Source organism: Heterodontus francisci, chromosome 38 (genome assembly GCF_036365525.1).
Source record: "Heterodontus francisci isolate sHetFra1 chromosome 38, sHetFra1.hap1, whole genome shotgun sequence".
Classification (NCBI taxonomy): Eukaryota; Metazoa; Chordata; class Chondrichthyes; order Heterodontiformes; family Heterodontidae; genus Heterodontus; species Heterodontus francisci.
Window position 1 is genome coordinate 40093866 of NC_090408.1, and position 22988 is coordinate 40116853.

The 22988-nt window shown below is 46.0% G+C and overlaps 1 protein-coding gene across 5 annotated transcripts in view; it reads left to right on the forward strand.

Moving 5' to 3' along the window:
- The first annotated feature begins 21042 nt into the window (after positions 1 to 21042).
- kif23 (kinesin family member 23) overlaps positions 21043 to 22988 on the forward strand; it is a 39784-nt gene continuing 37838 nt past the window's right edge. For all 5 annotated transcript variants that reach the window (XM_068018176.1, XM_068018178.1, XM_068018173.1 and 2 more), the window contains exon 1: positions 21043 to 21135. In XM_068018176.1, the coding sequence (XP_067874277.1) occupies positions 21122 to 21135 (14 nt within the window). In that variant the 5' untranslated portion in view covers positions 21043 to 21121. The remainder of the gene's footprint in view (positions 21136 to 22988) is intronic.

The following is a 22988-nucleotide window of genomic DNA, read 5'->3' on the forward strand; positions in this document are numbered from 1 at the left end:
TGGTCTTCTGAAGCAGATCATTTCATTCGAAAGCAAGCTCTGGAACGTTCTATAGAGATCTACTGAGATTTAACAGAATGAGACTGTTACCGCCTCGGAGAAGTTATGCCCCCGAAGAATCTTCCCACCATCCTGACTTGGAATTATATCACCGTTCCTTCACTGTCGCTGGGTCAAAATCCCGGAACTCATGTCCTAACAGCACTCACCACGCGGACTGCAGCGGTTCAAGACAGCAACTCACCACCAACTTCTCAAGGGCAATTAGGGATGGGTAATAAATGCTGGCCTTGCCAGCGACGCTCAAAACCCAAGCATGAATATAAAACAATGTAAATTACTACCACATGCTGTAAATAAGAGGAAGGATTACAGTCCAACAGCCCACTCACAAGGAGAACTATTAAAATCACTGATTTGAGCGGAATTAGCCATCTTCAGAGACAATAAGAGTATGGTGTGCGGGTATCTGCCTTTCTTTCGCACCTTTCTTTGGTAACCACACAGGAAACTAGATAATGCACAGTACACGCAAAAGGGCAACATGGAACTCAGAAATAAAATGCTGGAGATGTCTGGTTGGCCCATTAAAATCAGCACAGTGCCAGTCATGGCTCAGCGAGTGTCAGCCTCACCTCTCGAGTCAGAAGAAGGGTTCAAAGACCACTCGAGAGACTTGAGCACAAAATTGAGGTGGAGACTCCCAATGCAGCACAGAGGGAGGGCTGCACTGCCGCAGGTGCTGCCTTTTGGATGAGATGTTAAGCTGAGGCCTCTTAGGTGAACATGAAAGATCCAATGACACTATGAAAAGAAGAGCAGGGGAGTTCTCCCTTGTGCCCTGGCCAATATTAGATGCCGTGTTCCCTACGTTATGACAGTGACTATTCTTCAAAAAATATTTCATTGGCTGTAAAGTGCTTTTTGATATTCTGAGGTCATGAAAGGTGCTTTAAGAAGTGCAAACCTTTCTTCCTGAAGACAGGTTAGTGCTTTAGTTGTGATCAGACACTACTAAAGCGTTAACCAAAACATTTCTTGTGAATGTTTTTTGTTATTATTTTTGCCAGCTGGTGTTTCCTGATGTGGGTCTGGGAAGAACATTTGTAAAGCCTGTTTTTTTAATGTTAATTCTGAAGATGTGGGCGTCACTGGCTAGGCCAGCATTTATTACCTGTCCGTTAAATGCTTGAGAGCAGGGTGGTGGACTGCCGCCTTCAACCACAGCAATCCGTGTGGTTGTTAGAGGAGAGGTAAATATGTATGATCTTGCTTATAATTTACTCCTCAAATCAATAGTGTTTGCAACATTGAATGTCAGATGTCACAGACTGAGTAATTGTACGATAAAAGAAAGACCTGCATTTATATAGCATCCTTCACATCCTCAGGATGTCCCAAAGCGTCTTGCAGCCAATGAAGCACTTTTGAAATGTAGTCACTGTTGTAAAGTAGGAAATGTTGATCATTAGACATACACTTAACAGCAACACTTATGAGTTTTAGCCGGACAATTCAAAAGTATTGCCATTTCAAACTCTGCCTACTGGTTGATCAGACCTGAATCGCATTCCAAAGTTTGTGTTCCAATGCCTACTTTTTCTAACCCCTTCTACGTGACAATGGATCAAGAAGAAAAAAAATAACTTGCATTTCTATAGCACCTTTCACAATCTCAGACTATCCCAAAGCGCTTTACAGCCAAAGAAGTACTTTTTGAAGTGTAGTCCCTGTTGTAATGTAGCAAATGCAACAGCCAATTTGTGCACAGAAAGCAATGAGGTAAATGATCAGATAATCTGTGTTTGTGATGTTGATTGAGGGATAAATATTGCCCAGGACACCGGGGAGAACTCCCTTGCTCTTCTTCAAAATAGTGCCATGGAATCTTTTACATTTGCCTGAGAGGACAGACAGGGCCTTGGCTTAGCATCTCATCTGTAAGACAGCACCTCTGACAGTGTAGCACTCCCTCAGTCTTGCAGTGGGAATGTCAGCCTGGAGTTTTGTCCTCAATTCTCTTTAAAATATGCTTTTAACCAAGTCGGACCTATACTGTAGCTGGTGCACACTCAAGGTGGGTGGTGGGTCTCACAGTGTTTATTGTTTTGGGGAATTGTATTGGGACCCAAGCTTCAAGTTTTATTCCCAGTTTCATATTGATGGAGGCCCAAAACCCACTTGACATTGACCCTAGATTATGAAAGAGTTGGATAGGGTAGATGTGGAGAAGTTGTTTCCATTTGCAGGCAAGTCAAGACTAGAAGCTTTAAATGTAAGATATTCACTAATCAATCCAATAGGGAATTCAGGAGAAACTTCTTTACCCAGAGAGTGAGAATGTGGAACTTGCTACCACATGGACTAGTTGAGGTCCCCTTAACACATGAAGGAGGAAGGAATTAAAGGTTATGCTGGTAGGGTGAGACGAAGAAGGGTAGGAAGTGGCTCGTGGGAGCATAAGTACTGGCATGGACCTGTTAGGCTGAATGGCCTGTTTCTGAGTTGTAAATATTATTTAAGACTAAGGTGGCAGCTATACTACGGCCTTGGCACTTGTCCTCTTTCAGCTTTGTGAATGGATTTAAGCCTCACCCTGTTGCTGTGTTGCTTTGCTAACCTGCTGCTATCTTCATTAATAAACTGACCACACCTGACTCAACAAGGTCAGGTGAACGTGTAACAATGGCAAGGCCATCATATTGGGAACAATGGTAGACCTATCGCAACAAGACAAAGTGTTAGCAGTTAATAAGCTCAAAGATAGAGAGTAGCTAAGATAACAGTCATATGTTCTGTTTCTTTTCTCATTTCTTTCTTTGGTGAATAATGTAAGGAGCAGCTTGACCCTTCGAAATCTGTCCAAATGAATCAGTCGGGTTATAAAAGTTTATGCAAGCATTGCCTCATCCACAAAACAGCCAAACTCAACAGTGAGCCTCAGTGATCCGCAGCACCTCCTAGATGGAGTACAAGATAATTTGGTTTGTCAGGCTAAAATAGTGATGCTTCATACTCCGTGAATGCTGTTTGTGTAATAATTACCCGGCATTTTGGAAATCAGTGCATTTTGGAACATGCTTTTGATTTGTTTGGAGATATCAGCAGAATTAATTTCCACCAACGTACAAATGCAATTGCTCACAAAAGGACCAAGGAGGATTCCCCGTTACACATCCCAAAAATTGGACTGGCACGCCAAAGGGTTTTGGTTTGAAGGGAACCAGTTTCAACTTTCAAAAGCACATTCATCTTTTCTTTAAGTAAACAGAAAGTACTGGAAGCACACAGCAGGGCTTAAAAAGAAAAAAAAAGAGAGAAAAGTTAATATTCTTGGGTGCAAACCCTTCATCAGAACTGGAGACTGTCATTTAAAGGAGCCTTTTTATGGACTTTGACAAAATGAAAAGGGAGGCAACAACAGGTTATAAAAAAACACATTTTCCCAAGTCCGTGATGCCCAACTTGCTGACCATCAGGGATTAATCAGGGTGCTGCTCATTATATTCTATTAAAATTAATTTCCGCCCCCTTCACTTTAATGGATGGAATGTCAAGGAATGAGTACATGTGATTTCCTGATGTGTTAGGACCGTGTGCCATGTGACTGACCCGCAGCCTGGACCTGTAAAAGGTATCGATCGAGAGTCAACTTAAAAAACCCTCCAACTCAGTGTCCAGAGAGTGATCAACCAGGCCAAGTTTACAGTGCCAGTAGCTTAATCTCAGAAAATGGCTCCAAGAAATGATTGATATACATTTCTGAAAATTACTTTGCAATCTTCATCCCCCTAAAGCTAAAATCATTTTCCTCTGAAAGCCTTCTGTCAATGATTAAACAGTCTAATGAACAGAATGCTGTTGGTTTGCAACCAGAAAGTTAAAGAATAGTTTTCATAATAAGCTCACAGTAAAAATGATCATTGGGAATGACTGGAAAAATTAATAAGAGGGATTAGTGCTGGCTCATAGGGAGGCTTGAAATAAAAACAGAAAGTGCTGGAAGTGCTCAGCAGGTCTGGCAGCATCTGTGGAGAGAGAAGCAAAGTTAACGTTTCAGGTCTGGGAGGCTTGCTTATTTTCTCTCTCACACACAAAATATTGCCCTAATTTCTTTTGCTCTCTGTTTCTTTCTTTTGTTTCTCTATCTGTCTCTCTGCCTCTGTGATTTTTTTTCTACGTGTGTTTCAGTTTGCCTGTTTTCTTGTCTCTTTCCATCTCTGAGCATCTATCGCTTGTGCAGTGCTCTCTCTCTCTCTCACCTTCTCAGTCTTCCATTCTCGACAGGCAACTGTTGTAGGAATGAGTCTTTCTTTCTAAGTGTGAATTGTGTGCAGCGGAGGAGGGACGTTAACACTCGGGAATGGAACCCTTTCCATCTCAGACATGCATCAAGTGCGACGCGGTCAGGCCTGGCTCGGATAGATATGGAGTAGAACTTTCTTATTTTCTGCCCAACAATGTACCTCAGTCCCGATCTCAGAAGAGCGCCCTTTACTGTAGTACCCTTATTTCTCATGTTCTTATCGGGGGCACAGTCTCAGGTTAAGGGATCAGCCGTATGGGACTGAGATGAGGAGGAATTTCTTCATTCAGAGGGTTGTGAATCTTTGGAATTCTCTACCCCAGAGGGCTGCAGCCACTCGTTGAGTATATTTAAGATAGAGGTCGATCGATTTTTGGACACTAAGGGAATAAAGGGATATGAGGATCAGACAGGAAAGTGGAGTTAAAGTAGGAGATTAGCCATGATCGTATTGAATGGCAGAGCAGGATTGAGGGGCTGACTGGCTAACTGCTGCTCCTATTTCCTGTGTTCTTCTGTGGTCACCTTCTCTGGATGAGACAATAGCTAGAGGCCAAAATCTGGGAGGTGGCAGCCCCTCCAACTCCTCTCTCCCCTTCACTCAGTGGTTCAACACAGTGAGAAGGTTGAGATTGGGAACTCACACTTTGGTGAACAATCTGCATCCTACCCTTTCCCTGCATCTTTCACCACCAGAGCACTGCTTCGTTATACCAGTATAAACACTGCAGCATTACATTGTGCATTAGGCATAGCGGGCAGGATTTGTGTTTCCTCATGAAGTGTCATCATCAGCAAACTAACTACTCCCTCCAAACCCTGACTTTCTCCATTTCTATCCTGTGTTGGCCCCCATGCTGCTGTGTGGTTCGATTCCCTTCCACAAGCATTGACCATTCTTAGTATCTGGGCAATGAAGGTCTGCAGGCTAGTCAACCATGAAGGGTAATTAACCCCCGCACACTTTCCAGCAGGGGTCATGAGGACAAGAATTGAGAGCAAGACCCTTGTCTGCTTTTGCCCTTCCAGAGTATGGGATCTAGATCAGGGGCTAGCAACCTAAATAACAAGAAGAGCCTTTTTTTTACATTTAGTCAAAAATGCCATATCTTAATAGCTGCAATACTGCTACTCAAATGCCAATAGTAATGAAAATCAGGACAGAGAAACATTTCAACATTTAAAAGGTTTCTTCAAAAAGAGTTGTGAATTAAATTATACTTTCTCACAAGTACAATGGGCTGACACTTATGCTTTGGTGGTGGGCGAAAACAATTGGAGGGCAGCATGTCGCGGAGCCACCGTGATATTAAGCACAGCGGCTCATTTAAATAGCCGCGGCATACGGCCACGCGCCCCCCCCCCCCAGGAATGACGTGGAGGGGGCGGACTGTCCAATCCCGGCAATGGCGTCAGCTGCCTTTGCACAGGTGCTGACGCCATTTTTAAAGGGCTTCAAACCCTACCATTCAATTTAAATATTTAAAGAAACATGTAATAAAAAAAAATTAAATACATTTGTTCCACCCCTCTCCCAACCCCCATAACAATTAAATTAATTACTTGCCCTCTCCCCTCCACCAAATCACTTACCTTGTCCACCTGACCTTCCCCCCCCCCCCACCCCCACAAAGAATATAAACTTTAAACTATAACCCTGCCCACCATCCCCTACACCAATGATTTAACTTTGACTCTGCTTCCTCACCCCCTCATGCCCCAGCACTGAGAATCTTACCTCCTCCTCCTCCCAACCAGTGTTCCCCAGACGGGGATTTGAAGACGTGGGAGTGCCGGCCAGTGCACAAAGATCGCCCCGGTTCAGACGGCGGGAGCGTAACGGTAACTAATGCATTAATTTTAATTAATTTAAATATTTAAATCGAACTCCCGTCGCAAGTAGCAGGGGTGGGGGGGTTGGGGGGGGGGTGGTGGTTGCTGCCATGAGGTTTTGCAACCGCCGGCAATATCGGACTGGGCCCTCTCCCAGAGGCATTTTCAGGCCCCACCTACCACGACCCCTGATTGGGGGGTGGGGGGGGGGGGGTGGGTGGGGGTAGTGGGTCAGTAAAATTCAGCCCAATGTTAATAAAAATTTAAAGAAACGAAACAAGCCATTTAATTATCATCAAAATGGGTTCAATCAAACATGGGTGGCAGCTGCATGAGTCCTTAGTGAAACACATGTGGTTCCGGAGCTGCAAGTTGCAGACCCCTGATCTAGACCAGTTGCAGCAGTTCAACGGACATCCGTGAACTCAGGGTGGACCGTGGATTGGATTTGGGATCTTCCTGGCCTGTATGGCACTGCAACACCAACTGGTGCTTATGCCAGCTGAGTCATTGAAAGCTGCTGACTACATTAGAGTCGTTTGAAGCCAATGCAATGGGGCCATCTTAAGGAGCATTATTAACTGCGCAGAGTTCTGCTCTCCATGTTTTGCAAATGATATAGAGACATCGGAGAGGGTGCAAAGAAGATTCACAAGGATGACACCAGAACTGAGAGTTTATCAGGAAAGTCCAAACAGGCTGGGCCTTTTTCCTCCATGGAAAGAGAAGACCTGCTAGAGGTCTTTAAAATTATGAAGGGATTCGACAGGGTAGATGTAGAGAAAATATTTCCACTTGTGGGGGAGACCAAAACTAGTGGGAATAAATATAAGATATTTATAAATAAATAATAATAAATTACTAATAAATTGGGAATTCCGGAGAAAGTTCTTTACCTGGAGAGTGGTTAGAATGTGGAACTCAATACCTCATGGAGTAGCTGAGATGAATAGCAAAAATGCATTTAAGGAGAAACCAGATAAACACACGAGGGAGAAAGGAATAGAACAGGGTGATTGGATGAGATGAAGTCAGGTGGAAGGAGGCTTCTTTGGAGGATAAACACTGGTGAATGGCTGTTTCTGTGCTATAAATTCCATGTAGCTCAGCAGCTGCTGTTTCCAACTCAGCTTGAATTTCTACGAGAACCTTTCCTTTTTGTTGAGAAAAGTGACACAGGAAAAGGATCTTTAGGAGATCTGGATTCCTTTAAATTGAGACTGCCGATTGCAATTAGTGAATAATCAAGAGTGTGGCAGCCAAAAAAAAACAACACCTAAAGTGGCGTTGGACACTTGACAGACGAACTAATTAACATCAGCCAGATAAAACTGCATTTCCATTCATTCCAAGTCATTCTCAGTGCCCCCCTCCCACCCACCACCTCGAGGTGCTGATGTTCCACTTGACTCACTGAGGCTTCACTGAGACACTAACCTCCTCAGCAGATTTGGCCCCGGCCGATCTCAGGCCGCATGCTTGGTTATTATCAAGCAAGACATCTTTCTTCAGATAGCAAGTGGGAATTTCGCTCTCCGTGTTATACAAATGATATAGAGACATAGGAGAGGGTGCAAAGAAGATTCACAAGTATGACACCAGAACTGAGAGTTTATCAGGAAAGTCCAAACAGACTGAACTCTCATCAGAATGTGATACCAGTTACTCAATGCAATTCTCAACAGCTGCATGTGGAGAAATGTACAGAAAGACTCCAACTTTTCTAAAGAAAATATATATTTTTAAAGGGATATTGCCATTGTACAATGCTCCTTTGTGTTGTTTTTTTGGTTAATGAGAAAGCTAGTTGAAGGCTAAGGCCCATAGTGCAGGCCCCGCCAGAATAACCCAACCATCAGTGTTTGAAGCCGACAGTCAAATTTTTAATCCATTTTTCTGCATGTTGGTATTCCACAAGAGGAATCAGATTTTCCTCCACACCAAGATGAGTCGCTGTCAGTATAGATTTGTGGCAAGGTGGTACTATAGCCTGTCAAAAAGTGTTTTAAGGCTGTCAGGACCAATTGAGCTGGTTGGTGAAGTGGGACTGAAGAGCAACAAATCAATTAGATGTTACTTTCTCACACCATTAACTGTGCAGGCAGGTGAGGCAGGAAAGAGGCGGTGGCTTCTGAGAGCTATAGTTACAGACGTAAGTACTTTTGAAGTGTAGCTACTGTTGAAAGAAATGCAGTAGCCAATTTGTGCACAGCAAGCTCCCACAAACATCAATGTGATAATGACCAGATAATCTGTTTTTTTTGTGATGTTTATCGAGGGCTAAATATGGGCCAGGACACTGGAATCAAAGATTGGCAGGCAAAACTGTAAAGGAACAAGGGGCTGCCTTTAAAGAGGAGAGAGCTTGGGTACAGTTGAGGTACATTCCCATGAGGGAGAAAAGTAGAACAATCAAAGCCAGAGATCCCTGGATAATGAAAAAGATAGAGAGTAAGATGAAACAGCAGAAGGGTGCAAATTACCGATGTCAGGATGACAATACAAGTGAGAGCCAGGCTGATTATAGAAAGTACAGAGGGAAAATTAAACAAGAAATAGAGCAGCAAAGAGAGAGTTTGAGAAGAGACTGGGAGCTAACGAAAAGGGAATCCAAAAGTATTCTGTAGGCATATAAATAGTAAATGGTGGTAAAAGGAGGGGGGCCATTTAGGAACCAAAAAGGGGATTTACGCAAAGAGGCAGAGGGCATGGCTGAGATACTAAATGAGTACTTTGCATCTGTCTTTACCAAGGAAGAAGATGCTCCCAATGTTGTAGTGAAAGATGAAGCAGTTGAGGGATTGGATGGGCTAAAAATTGATAAGGAGGTATTATTGGACAGGCTGTCCTTACTTAATGTTGATAAGTCACCAGGACCAGATCAGATGCATCAAAGGATACTGGGGGAAGTAAGGGTGGAAATTGCAGAGGCACTGGCCATAATCCTCAAATCCTCCTTAGATACAGGGTGGTGCCAAAGGACTAGAGAATTGCAAATGTTACACCTTTGTTCAAAAAAGGTGTAAGGATAAACCCAGCAACTACAGGCCAGTCAGTTTAACCTCAGTGGTGAGAAAGCTTTTAGAAACGACAATCTGGGACAAAATTAACAGTCACTTAGACAAAGGTGGATTAATTAAGGCAAGTCAGCAGTTGTTAGTCAGATTTGTTAAGGGCAAATCGTGTTTAACTGACTTGATTGAGTTTTTTGATGAGGTAACAGAGAGGCTTGATGACGGTAATGTAGCTGATTTGGTGTGCATGGACTTTCAAAAGGCATTTGATAAAGTGCCACATAACTGGGTTGTCAGCAAAGTTGAAGCCCATGGAATAACAGGGACAGTGATAGCATGGATATGAAGTTGGCTGAGTGACAAGAAACAGAGTAATGATGAACGGTTGTTTTTCAGACTGGAGGAACATATACAGTGGGTTCCCCAGGGGTTGGTGTTAGGACCACTGATTTTCTTGATCTATATTAATGACCTAGACTTGGGTGTGCAGGGCACAATTTCAAAATTTGTGGATGACACAAAGCTTGGAAGTATTGTGATCTGTGAGGAGGATAGTGATTGACTTCAAGAGAACATAGATAGGCTGGTGGAATGGGCAGAAACGTGGCAGATGAAATTTAATGCAGAGAAGTGTAAAGTGATACATGTTGATAGGAAGAACAAGGAGAGGCAATATAAAATAAAGGATACAATTCTAAAGGGGGTGCAGGAGCAGAGGGACCTGGAAATATATGTGCACAAATTGTTGAAGGTAGCAGGGCAGGTTGAGAAAGGATCCTGGGCTTTATAAATAGGGGCATGTAGCACAAAAACAAGGAAATTATGATAAACCTTTATAAAACACTGGTTCAGCCTCAACTGGAGTATTGTGTCCAATTCTGGGCACCATAGTTTAGGAAGGATGTGAAGGCAGTAGAGAGGGTGCAGAAAAGATTGGCAAGAATAGTTCCAGGGATATAGGACTTCAGTTACGTGGATAGATTGGAGAAGCTGGGGCTGTTCTCCTTGGAGAAGAAAAGATTGAGAGAAGATTTGATAGAAGTGTTCAAAATCATGAGGGGCCAAGACAGAGTAGATAGAGAGAAACTGTTCCCGTTCGTGGAAGGATCAAGAACCAGAGGACACTGATGTAATATGATTGGCAAAAGAACCAGAGGAAAATATTTTTACTCAGTGTATGGTTAGGATCTGGAATGCACTGCCTGATTGTGTGGTGGAGACAGAGTCAATTGTGGCTTTCAAAAGGGAATTGGGTTCAGGGAAAAGGCAGGGGAGTGGGACTAACTGAGTTGCTCTTGCAGAGAGGTGGTATGGATATGATGGGCCAAGTGGTCTCCTTCTGTGCTGTAACCATTCTATGATTCAATTTTAATGGGAACATTAACCCTTTAATAAATCGAAGTGTCAACTGTGACTCAGTGAGCAGCAATCTGTCCACCAACTCAGAGAGTATTGAAGCCCCACTCTAGGACTTGAGTGCAAAATGTCAAGGCTGACACTCCAATGGAGTGCTGCAGTGCTGCAGGTGCTGTCTTTTGGATGAGACGATAAACCGAGGCCTATCTGCACTGTCAGGTAGACATAAAATATCCCATGGAATTATTTTGAGGAAGAGCAGGGAGGTTGTCCCCGGTGTCCTGGCCAATATTTATCTCTCAATCAACATCATTAAAACAGATTATCTGGTCATTATCACATTGCTGTTTGCGGGATCTTGCTGTGCACAAATTGACTGCTGCATTTCCTACCTTACAACAGTGACTACACTTCAGGAGCACTCCATTGTCTGCAAAGTGCTTTGGGACGTCCTGTGGTCATGAAAGGCGCTATATAAATGCAAGTCTTCCTTTTAAAACCGGCAATAGCTGGTAATACGCAGCAGGTCAGGCAGCATCTGTGGAGAGAGAAACAGAGTTAACGTTTCAGGTTGATGACCCTCTGTCACTTTAGTGTTGTAAAATTCAGCACAAGTCCAATATTTTCATGTTTAAAATATCGTTGGCTCTTCCAGAATTAAGAATTTTTGGGCTTGAAAGGCAGGTTTGCTAATAAGCTGAAATAAAATGTTGGAAAATGCATTAAATGAAGTTGTAGGGTTGTGTTCGGCGTGATGACCCCCATGAGAAATCGCCTGCTGACATTCTAGGCTCATAAAGGAACCTGGTCAGTAGGCCAAGACAATGGAACTATAACCAACAAGACTCAGCCATTTTAGAAGAGGAGGAAGAAAATTAGGAGAGAAACTACTACAAGGGGAGGGAGACACTTTAACCCTCCTCACCCCAGCTCAGTACCTACATTAAATCCTGTAACATTACTTCCAGTTCAGTAGAGATTCCGTTTCGCACTCCACTCAGCATCTGGAGAGACACTCAGATCTGCAAGAAAGAAAAACTGGCACAGTCCAGTGTTCAGTGGCCAATTTTTCTTTTAAGTTCCTTGCAGGACAGGATGTTGGCCTTGTTCAGATTTGTAATGGGACTTGGACCACCCTTACACTTTCCCTCTCACAGAGTACCTTGGGCATTCTGGCAATTTGTTTAGCTGTTTACTTTTCTGATTTGTATTTCTGCTAAATTGCTTTTCCGAAACCCCATGAGGAAAAAAGAAACTCATGTTCTTCACATGAAAATGTTTTACATCTGTGAAGCTCCAATGAGCGCAGATTTTATTTTGGGTTGGTATTACAGTTTAACCTTTCAAAGAAAAATTGAGCCGGACATGAGAGCGAAGTGATCCCAGGAGATTGTAAATCTTTTGCAGCAAAGGCACAATTTTACTCCCTCCGTTCAACACCCAATGTTCCCAAAGAGCACTCTGCATTCCTTTCTTCATTGAGGTTGAAGGGCCAAGAGTGGGACACTCCCAAAATTGGAAAGAACAGAGGAGAAAATTAGGTTTGTCAAGAAGTAGTGTTGAATGATATCAAGTTTGGATTTTTAAAACTTGTAGATGAGGAGCTCCAGAGTTTGGAGGTTCTGGAACAACAATTATTTTTTATTCCATTTATTCATTCACGGGATGTGGGTGTCGCTGGCTAGGCCAGCATTTATTGCTCAACCCTAATTGCCCTTGAGAAAGTGGTGGTGAGCTGCCTTTTTGAACCGCTGCAGTCCTTGAGGTGTAGGTACACCCACAGTGCTGTTAAGAACTGAGTTCCAAGATTTTGACCCAGTGACAGTGAAGGAACGGTGATATAGTTCCAAGTCAGGATGGTGAGTGGCTTGGAAGGGAACTTGCAGGTGGTGGTGTTCCCATGTATCTGCTGCCCTTGGCTGTCTAGGTGGTAGAGGTCACAGATTTAGAAGGTGCTGTCGAAGGAGCCTTGGTGAGCGGCTACAGTGCATCTTGTAGATGATACACACTACTGCCACTGTGCGTCAGTGGTGGAGGGAGTGAATGTTGAAGGTGGTGGATGAGATTAGAATAAATGATGTGATGAATCTTCATTTCAAAGCAGTCAAGAAACCATAGTGTAAAAGATGTTATAATTGGAGCACAGGAAATGTGAGAGAGAAAACTCAAAGGGAGGCTGGTCTATGGCATTAAGATATAGAGACAAGAAAGAGTATGATAGATACAGAGCGGTTGAATGTTAGAGGTAAGTTAGAGATTGTCTATCAGATGTCAAGCTTCTTCTCACATTCTGCCCAGGAATGTTCCTCAGGGCAATGTCCTAGGCCCAAACATCTTCAGCTGCTTCATCAATGACCTTCCCTTCAACATAAGGTCAGTAGTGGGGATGTTCACTGATGATCGCACAGTGTTCAGTATCATTCGCAATCCCTCAGGTAATGAAGCAATCTGTGCCCATGTGCAGCAAGATCGGGACAACGTTCAGGCTTGGGCTGATAAGTGGCAAGTAATGTTCATGCCACTTTCTCAAGGGTAATTGGGGATGGGCAATAAATGCTAGCCTTGCCAGAGATGTCCACATCCCGTGAATGAATGTTTAAAAAATGACAGCCTCTCTCTTTCTCCCTCTCTCTGCCACAGTTCAGCGCTACTCCTGATCGAATACTTTTATTGCTGTAAGCTTAGTATTTGGCACAGAGATGTCTGAGCACAATTTAAGAGTCCCACCACCCCAGGAAGACTTGAAATTCCCTGCAGAAAGGCTAAGGGTTAACATTACGTTACACAAGCAGTTCCAAACTTGATCCTACATTTGGGTCCATTACCTGTTGTCTGGTTTAAAAACAACACGCGTTCTCTTCCTCATCCAGTATTTTTTAAATTTTGTTGCTTGCAAGAGTGTTCTCTTACCAGTGGGTAACCATCCTACGCATGAATAAGTCTGGCAGCTGGAAAAGTAGCCTCTACCCAAGTGATTAATTATATAGAATAGACAGAACAAATCAACTCTCTCTGTGCCCACACAGTGACGTCTCCGTGGATTGTTCTGTCAGTGTTCAGAAAACAGGCGGAAAATGGTTTGTTTTGTTTTCCTGACCTTGCACAGCTGTTTTGTGGACTTTTATAGGATGTTGAGATGATCCCCAAAATTCATCCATGGGCTGGTGGTCATAGTGTCTGATATTAAACTGTTAGCAGAAGGATTGCTTACTTTACTGGTGAAGATCATCGGAGACAGTGTGCTCAGAGATGACTCAGGCCTCACTGGTCCATTGAAGCTGCCAAAGGGTGGGGTTGTTGAAAGTACAAAAATAAAATCCCATTAACTCACCCCAGTATCTCCATGGGATAAATGCACCATATGGCATGACACGAAAGCCAACTTGGGCCAGGAGAAGCTTTCCAGCTGCTGCATCACCTGGTCGGATTACCAGGGCAGTGTCAGTAACAAATGAGCAGGCTTCCGCAGCCCTGGGCTGTGGTTAGATGTATCTCCTCTAACTGCCCTCCACCAAGCTCTCACCATTGGTCAATGGGTTGCCTGACATGTCCATCTCTGGGGGGGCCCGCCTTCTCACAGCCACTTGGAAAACGAACAGAACTGCCTGGATCGTTCTTCAACTCTCAATTAAACAGCCTTTTCTCCACATCTCCAATATTTTAACAAGTAATAACCAAAAGTGTTCAAAAAAATAAGAAAAAACATGATGCCCCTGTGATATTTCGCCTTGGTTATTTTCAGCAGTGTCCGAGAGGTTAATCTTTAATTTCTGGAGATTCCAGGGCAATTCAACCTTCTGGAAGGTTGAACGACTGTGTTAGGGAGGGGAAGACATGCAGGGTTTCAATTACACTGCTGCAGGTATATTGGATTCCCAGGTGTGTACTGCTCACACCTAATGCCACAACCTATCTCCACTGGATCCCTGGATCAACCTCTGTTGGCTCATGGCTGACTCCTGTCCTCCTTGGCTCTGTGATTCCACTCGACAGACTCTAGCAGGGCAACCACTGGTAGTCTGTCTCTGAAACCAGCCAAATAAAACTCTGGCTACAAGAGAATGTCAGAGTTTGGGAATTCTGCCACAAGTAACTCATCTACTGACTCCCCAAAGCCTGTCCACCATCTGCAAAGCACAAGTCAATAGTATGATGGAATACTCTCCACTTGTCTAGATGAGTGTGGCTCCAGCAACACTCAAGAAGCTCAACACCATCCAGGACAAAGCAGCCTGCTTGATCAGCATAAACATTCACTCCCTCCACCACCGACGCACAGTGGCAGCAGTGTGCACCATCTACAAGATGCCCTGCAGCAACTCACCAACATTCCTTCAACAGCACCGTCCAAACCTACGACCTCTACCACCTAGAAGGAGAAGGGCAGCAGATGCATGGGAACACCACCTGCAAGTTCCCCTCCAAGCCACACACCATCCTGACTTGGAAGTATATTGCCGGTTCCTTCACTGTCACTGGTCAAAATCCTGGAATGCCCTTCCCAATAGCACTGTGGGTGTATTATAACAGGACTAGTAATCCAGAGGCCCAGGCTAATATCCTGTGGGCATGGGTCCAAATCGCACACAGTAGCTGGTGGAAATTAAATTTAATTAATTAATCAATTTCATTAATAAATCTGGAATTGAAAGCTAGGTTCAGTAACTGTGCCATGAAACTGTCATCGATTGTCATAAAAACCCATCTGGTTTATTAATGTCCTTTAGGGAAGGAAATCTACCATCCTTACCTGGTCTGGCCTACATGTGACTCCAGACCCACAGCAATGTGGTTGACTCTTAGTGGCCTAACAAGCCACTCAGTTGTCAAGGGCAATTAGGGATGAACAACTAATGCCGGCCTTACCAGCAATACTGACATCTCATGAATAAAACAAAAAGGTAGCTCCTGAACCCATTCTCTCTTTTCAAATGGTCTCCAAATCTGGATGTGTCAAGTTGCCTCCATGCTGCCTACAGTGGATCGCACTCAAGAGTCAGAATGGCATGGGTTTAAGTGTCAATCCACAGATTTGAGCAAATAATCCAGGTTGACACTTACAGTGCAATACTGAGGGAGTGCTGCACTGTCAGAGGTGCAGTCTTTTGGATGAGAAGGTAAACTGAGGGCCTGTCTTCCCTCTCATGTGAATACTAAAGATCCCATGGCACTATTTCGAAGAAGAGCAGGGGAGTTATCCCTGGTGTCCTGGCCAATATTTTTCCCTCAACTAACATCACCAAGAAAAAAAACATTATCTGCTCATTATCACATTGCTGTTTGTGGAATCTTGCCGTATGGAAAATGGTTGCTGCGTCTCCTACATTACAACAGTAACTGCACTTTAAAAGTACTTAATTGGCTGCAAAGCGCTTTGGGATGTCATGAAATTGTGAAAGGCGCTAGATAAAGACAATTCTTTCTAACTCAAAATTCGGTGAGTCAAACTGCTGTACCATCATTGCCCACATGAGGGCAGTCGTGAGCACAGACCACAAGCAGCTGACAGCAAGGTGAAGATGAATGGAGTGGTCCTTATTTAAATCTAGTTAGGTTAGATTGGAAACTTCATTGCATTGGATTTAGAAGCCACACAAACACTGTGAAAATCTGAGTAATTATGCAAATATAGAAATAAATACAAACATATGTGCCTCAACTCTTACAGACAGTAGGGATGATTAAATCATCAAAGAGGAATACCTAATTGCCCCTTTCCAGACGGGGACAAAACTAATTTCAAATTGTGACAAAACTAGCTTAAATAAAAACATCAAATTATAATGTTGTTCCCTTTATCCACAGTGCATTACAGTCCCTGCAGTGCCCACCAGTTACAGAAGCAAGGGAGTTCTCCCAGTGTCCTGACCAATATTTACCCTTTAACCAACATCATGACAAAACACATTATTACATTGCTGTTTGTGGGATCTTGCAGTGCAAAGCACTTCATTGGCTGTAAAGCACTTTGAGGTGAACTGAGGTCATGAAAGGTGCTATGTAAATGCAGGTCTTTCTTTATTAAACCTCTGGGATCTCCATGCCCCTCAAATTCTGGCCTCTTGTGCATTCCCAATTTTGATTAAAAGCAAAGTACTGCAGATGCTGGAAATACACAGCAGGTCCGGCAGCATCCGTGGAGAGAGAAACAGAGTTAATATTTCAGGTCTTTCAAGGACCTTTCATCAGAACTGGCAAAAGTTAGAAAAGAATTAGGTTTTAAGCAAGTGAGGGGGTTGGGGAACGAGAACAAAGGGGAAGGTGTTTGATAGGGCAGAGGGAGATTAAATAACAAAGCTGTCCTGTGATAAAGGCAAAGCGTGTGTTAATGCTTGTGGTGAAAGACAAAGCAATAGTCCAGAGAGAGTGTTAATAGCAGAATAATCAGCAGCTCTGATTTTAATTGCTCCATTGGCAGCCGGGCCTGCAACTGTCTATGCCACAAGCTCTTGAATTCCCTCCTTAAACTGCTCCACCTTTAAGTCACTCCTTAAAACAACTACTTATTTCTTTTACAAGTTAGAGTGGATAGGAAGTTTCCTCTGGCTGGTGAGTCTAGAACACAGTCTCAGAATAAAGGGCAGGCCATTTAAGACCGAAATGAGGAGGAATTTCTTTACTCATAGGGTGGTGATTCTAGAATTCTCTACCTGACAGGGCTGTGGAAGCTAAATCATTGAGCATATTCAAGACAGAAATCAATAGATTTCTGGATATTAATAACATCAAGGGATATGGGGTTAGTGGGGGAAAATGGCGTAGAGGTAGATGATCAACCATAATCTGTGTGAATGGCAGAACAGGCTCGATGGGCTAAATGGCCTAATTTTTGCTCTTATTTCCTATGTTCTGATAGCAGCTTCATAGGAGTGTTATAAAACAAAATAGGATACCGAGCCACACAAGGAGATATTAGGACAGGTGACCAAAAGCTTGGTCAAAGAGGTTGGTTTTGAGGAACAACTTAGAGGAGGAAACAGATATAGTGTAGAGAGGTGGAGAGGTTTAGGGAGGGAATTTTAGAGCTTAGGGCCCAGGCAGCTGAAGTCACAGCTGCCAATGGTGGAGAGATTAAAACTGGGGAAGCTCAAGATGCCCCTTCTCAAGGGCAGTTAGGAATGTACAATAATGCTGCCTGTGTCAGGGACACCCACATCCCATGAATGAATAATAAAAAAGGACAAAATAGAAAATGCTTGGAGGGTTGTTGGGCTGGAGGAAGATTATAGAGATAGGGAGAGGTGAAGCCATGGAGGGATTTGAAAACAAGAACTTTAAAATGAAGGTGTTGCTCAACCAGGAGCCAATGTAGGTCAGTGAGAACATGGGCGCTAGGGGACTGGGATGGTGTGAGCTGGGGGGGGGGTGGGATGGGATGGTGTGAGCTGGGGGGGGAGGTGGGATGGGATGGTGTGAGCTGGGGGGTGGGATGGGATGGTGTGAGCTGGGGGGGGGGGTGGGGTGGGATGGGATGGTGTGAGCTGGGGGGGGGGTGGGGTGGGATGGGATGGTGTGAGCTGGGGGGGGGGTGGGGTGGGATGGGATGGTGTGAGCTGGGGGGGGGGTGGGATGGTGTGAGTTGGGGGGGGGTGGGATGGTGTGAGTGGGGGGGGTGGGATGGTGTGAGTGGGTGGGAGGGATGGTGTGAGCTGGGGGGGGGGTGGGATGGTGTGAGCTGGGGGGGGGGGTGGGATGGTGTGAGTTGGGGGGGGTGGGATGGTGTGAGTGGGGGGGTGGGATGGTGTGAGTGGGTGGGGGGGATGGTGTGAGTGGGTGGGGGGGGGATGGTGTGAGTGGGTGGGGGGGGGTGGGAGGGATGGTGTGAGCTGGGGGGGGGGTGGGATGGTGTGAGCTGGGAGGGGGGGTTGGGATGGTGTGAGCTGGGGGGGGTTGGGATGGTGTGAGCTGGGGGGGGTGGGATGGTATGGTGTGAGCTGGGGGGGTGGGTGGGATGGGATGGTGTGAGCTGGGGGGGGTGGTGGGATGGTGTGAGCTGGGGGGGGGGGATGGGATGGTGTGAGCTGGGGGGGGGGGGGGTGGGATGGTGTGAGCTGGGGGGGGGGGTGGGATGGTGTGAGCTGGGGGGGGGTGGGGGTGGGATGGTGTGAGCTGGGGGGGGTGGGGTGGGGGTGGGATGGTGTGAGCTGGGGGGGGTGGGGTGGGGGTGGGATGGTGTGAGCTGGGGGGGGTGGGGTGGGGGTGGGATGGTGTGAGCTGGGGGGGGGTGGGGTGGGGGTGGGATGGTGTGAGCTGGGGGGGGTGGGGGTGGGATGGTGTGAGCTGGGGGGGTGGGGGTGGGATGGTGTGAGCTGGGGGGGGTGGTGGGGGTGGGATGGTGTGAGCTGGGGGGGGGGGGTGGGGTTGGATGGTGTGAGCTGGGGGGGGGGTGGGGTTGGATGGTGTGAGCGGGGGGGTGGGATGGTGTGAGCTGGGGGGCGGGGACTGGGATGGTGTGAGCTGGGGGGGGGGTGGGATGGTGTGAGCGGGGGGGGTGGGAAGGTGTGAGCTGGGGGGCGGGGACTGGGATGGTGTGAGCTGGGGGGGGTGGGGATGGTGTGAGCTGGGGGGGGGTGGGGGATGGTGTGAGCTGGGGGGGGGTGGGGGATGGTGTGAGCTGGGGGGGGTGGGGGGATGGTGTGAGCTGGGGGGGGTGGGGGATGGTGTGAGCTGGTTGGGGGGGGGATGGTGTGAGCTGGGGGGGGGGTGGGGGATGGTGTGAGCTGGGGGGGGGTGGGGGATGGTGTGAGCTGGGTGGGGGTGGCGAAATGGGATGGTGTGAGCTGGCGGGGGGGGAATGGGATGGTGTGAGCTGGGGTGGGGATGGTGTGAGCTGGGGGGGAGCGTTGGGGGATGGTGTGAGCTGGGGGTGGGCGTTGGGGGATGGTGTGAGCTGGGGGTGGGGGTTGGGGGATGGTGTGAGCTGGGGGGGGGTTGGGGGATGGTGTGAGCTGGGGGGGGGGGAATGGGATGGTGTAAGCTGGGGGGGGGGAATGGGATGGTGTGAGCTGGGGTGGGGATGGTGTGAGCTGGGGGGGAGGGTTGGGGGATGGTGTGAGCTGGGGGGGGGGAATGGGATGGTGTAAGCTGGGGGGGGGGAATGGGATGGTGTGAGCTGGGGTGGGGATGGTGTGAGCTGGGGGGGAGGGTTGGGGGATGGTGTGAGCTGGGGGGGGGTTGGGGGATGGTGTGAGCTGGGGGGGTGGGGGATGGTGTGAGCTGGGGGGGGGTGGGGGATGGTGTGAGCTGGGGGGGGGATGGTGTGAGCTGGGGGGGGGGGAATGGGATGGTGTGAGCTGGGGGGGGGAATGGGATGGTGTGAGCTGTGGGGGGGGGGATGGGATGGTGTGAGCTGGGGGGGGGGAATGGGATGGTGTGAGCTGTGGGGGGGGAATGGGATGGTGTGAGCTGTGGGGGGGGGGATGGGATGGTGTGAGCTGGGGGGGGGAATGGGATGGTGTGAGCTGGGGGGAGTGGAAATGGGATGGTGTGAGCTGGGGGGGGGGAATGGGATGGTGTGAGCTGTGGGGGGGGAATGGGATGGTGTGAGCTGTGGGGGAGTGGAAATGGGATGGTGTGAGCTGGGGGGGGGGGAATGGGATGGTGTGAGCGGGTGGGGGGGAATGGGATGGTGTGAGTTGGGGGGGGGGAATGGGACGGTATGAGTTGGGGGAAATGGGATGGTGTGAGTTGTGGGGGGGGGGGAATGGGATGGTGTGAGTTGGGGGAAATGGGATGCAGAGTTTTGGATGAGCTCAAGTTTAAATAGAGTAGAATCTGAGAAACCAGCCAGGAATGCATTGAAATAGTGAAGTCTGGAGGTAACGAGGGCGTGAATGAGCTACCTCCTTGACCAAGCTCTTGGTTACATATCCTATTCCCTTAACGTGGCAAATTTTGTTCCCTAAGCGTCCTAGTGAAACACCTTAGGCTTCCCCTCCCCCACCATTATAGGTGCTATATAAATGCAAATTTTTGCTGCGGCCCCCCAAAGAGGCGCACTAACGTCATCTCCGCCGGAAGTTGAATCCAATGTCAGTTATTCCAAAGCTTCAATGTGTAAAAGCCTCCAGGAGCAGCGAGTGGGAGAGAGATTATTCAGTATCACATCCTGAAAGAATAAAAATTAAAAAAATTAATTGTGCGCCGAACACGTTGTGGGCGACCGTGATGGACAGGCATTCCACCCAATCAAACAGCAAGGGGCGGGGGGAAATTGGTCTCGAGACCATGGACTGAGAGGGAGAATTGTCCAATCAACGATATGGGCGGGGGGAGGAATTACGCGGCGCCCGCTATGATTGGCGCAGTGATTGTCCACTAATCGGAGAGCGAGGGCGGGGGCAAGCTATGATTGACAGCGAGTTCTCCAGTCAAACGATGCTGCCTCTCGGGAGAGGCAGCACCAGTTATGATTGACGAGGGGTGTGTTCAATCCAGTGATGGGGGCGGGGATATGGTTTGGACCAATCAGGAGGCGGTTCTGGGCGCCAATCAGAGGCGCGGGATTTGAACTGGCGGCGGTTGGTGGGCGGGCGGCGTGGCGCGGGCTTCGGCAGACGGACAGTGGCCGGCATTGGAGGAAGATCCAACTGTCCATTATCATCAAAATATAATGATGAAAGCTGTGTGAGTACACAACAACTCCTCTCTTATTATTGATTTTATATCGTTTTTTTGTTGGTTCAACCCTCTGCTTTATTTCATTTTTTTTGATAGTTGGGGAGGTGCAGTAAAAAACTTGCTTTGAAGTTAGAAATCACCTTATTTTTCTCATCCTGTCTCTTCAAAAATATGACCATTTATAAAATTATTTCAATAAAATGTTGAATTATGATTTTTAATAGATTTTTTAAAAAAAATCCACCTTTTAAAAATATCAATTTTTTAAAGTAACTTATTTGTTTTCATTGATTACATTTATAAAATTAACGTTTTGTCTTTTTTTTTTACATAGTTTTGTTCTTGTCTGCACAGGTTGATGTTTTAAAAACAGTTGTCCAATATTTTGGCAAGGGTTATCATTCTTTCCCCCCCCCCCCCTTTATGGTGCTTTGATTAACTTTTTATGATTTTTTTTTATATAAATGACTGAGTTCGTTTCTTAATTGTGCGAAGGGAAGTTATTGAAACCGAAACAATAGCAGCATCAACAGGGGGGAAATGGGTGGTCTATGTTCTAGTCTTGGACAACAGTTACTCTTGTAACTGGAAGGGGGTGACAACAACAACAACCTGCATTTGTTAACATGGCGACATGTCCCAAGGAGCTTCCCAGGATTGTGTCATTCTAGTGTCCTGTGGTGTGAATTATAGCTGAGTATTTAACTTTCTTCCCTCTCAAACTTACTTGCTAGTTCCTTTTTTGTTAAAAAAAAAATGTAGACCGGTTTCTGGTTTCACAACTTGCATTTATATAGTACCTTTATAGCTGTAGGCTGTCAAGTCCCTGGGCCCTGATGGACTTCATTCTAAGGTCTTAAAAGGAGTGGCTGGTGAGAGAATTGATGTGTTGGTTTTAATTTTCCAAAAGTCTCAAGATTCTGGGAAGGTTCCATTCGACTGGAAAATTACGAATGTAACTCCTTTATTCAATAAGGGAGGGAGACAGAAAGCAGGAAACTGCAGGCCAGTTAGCTTAACATCTGTCTGGGAAGTGTTAGAAGCCATTAAAGAAATTATCGCAGGGCACTTAGAAAAATTCAAGGAATCAGGCAGAGTCAACATGGTTTTGTGAAAGGTGGAGGTACTGTACTTAGATTTCCAGAAAGTATTTGATAAGGTGCCACATCAAAGGTTATTGCAGAAAATAAAAGCTCATGTTGCATGGAAAGAAGATTGGCTAGCTAACAGGAAATGGAGAGTAGGCATAAATGGGTTATTTTCTGGTTGGCAAGCTGTAACGAGTGTGAGCCACAGGGTTCAGTGCTGGGGCCTCAACTTTTTACAATTTGTATAAATGACTTGGATGAAGGGACTGAAGTGTGGTTGCTAAATTTGCTGATGACACACCAATAAGTAGGAAAGAAATAAGTTGTGAAGAGGACTTAAGGAAGCTACAAAGGGATATAGATAGGTTAAGTGAGTGGGCAAAGACCTGGCAAATGGAGTACAATGTGGGAAAATGTGAAATTATCCATTTTGGCAGGAAGAATAAAAAAGCATATTATCTAAATGGTGAGAGATTGCAGAGGGATCTGGGTGTGCTAGTACATGAATCATAAAGGGTTAGTATGCAGGTACAACAAGTAATTAGGAAAGCTAATAGAATGTTATTGTTTATCGTGAGGGGAATTGAATACAAAAGTAGGGAGGTTATGCTTCAGCTATACAGGCATTGGTGAGACCACATCTGGAGTACTGTGTACAGTATTGGTCTCCTTATTTAAGGAAGGATGTAAATGCATTGGAAACAGTTCAGAGAAGGTTTACGAGACTAATAACTGGAATGGATGGGTTGTCTTATGAGGAAAGGTTGGACA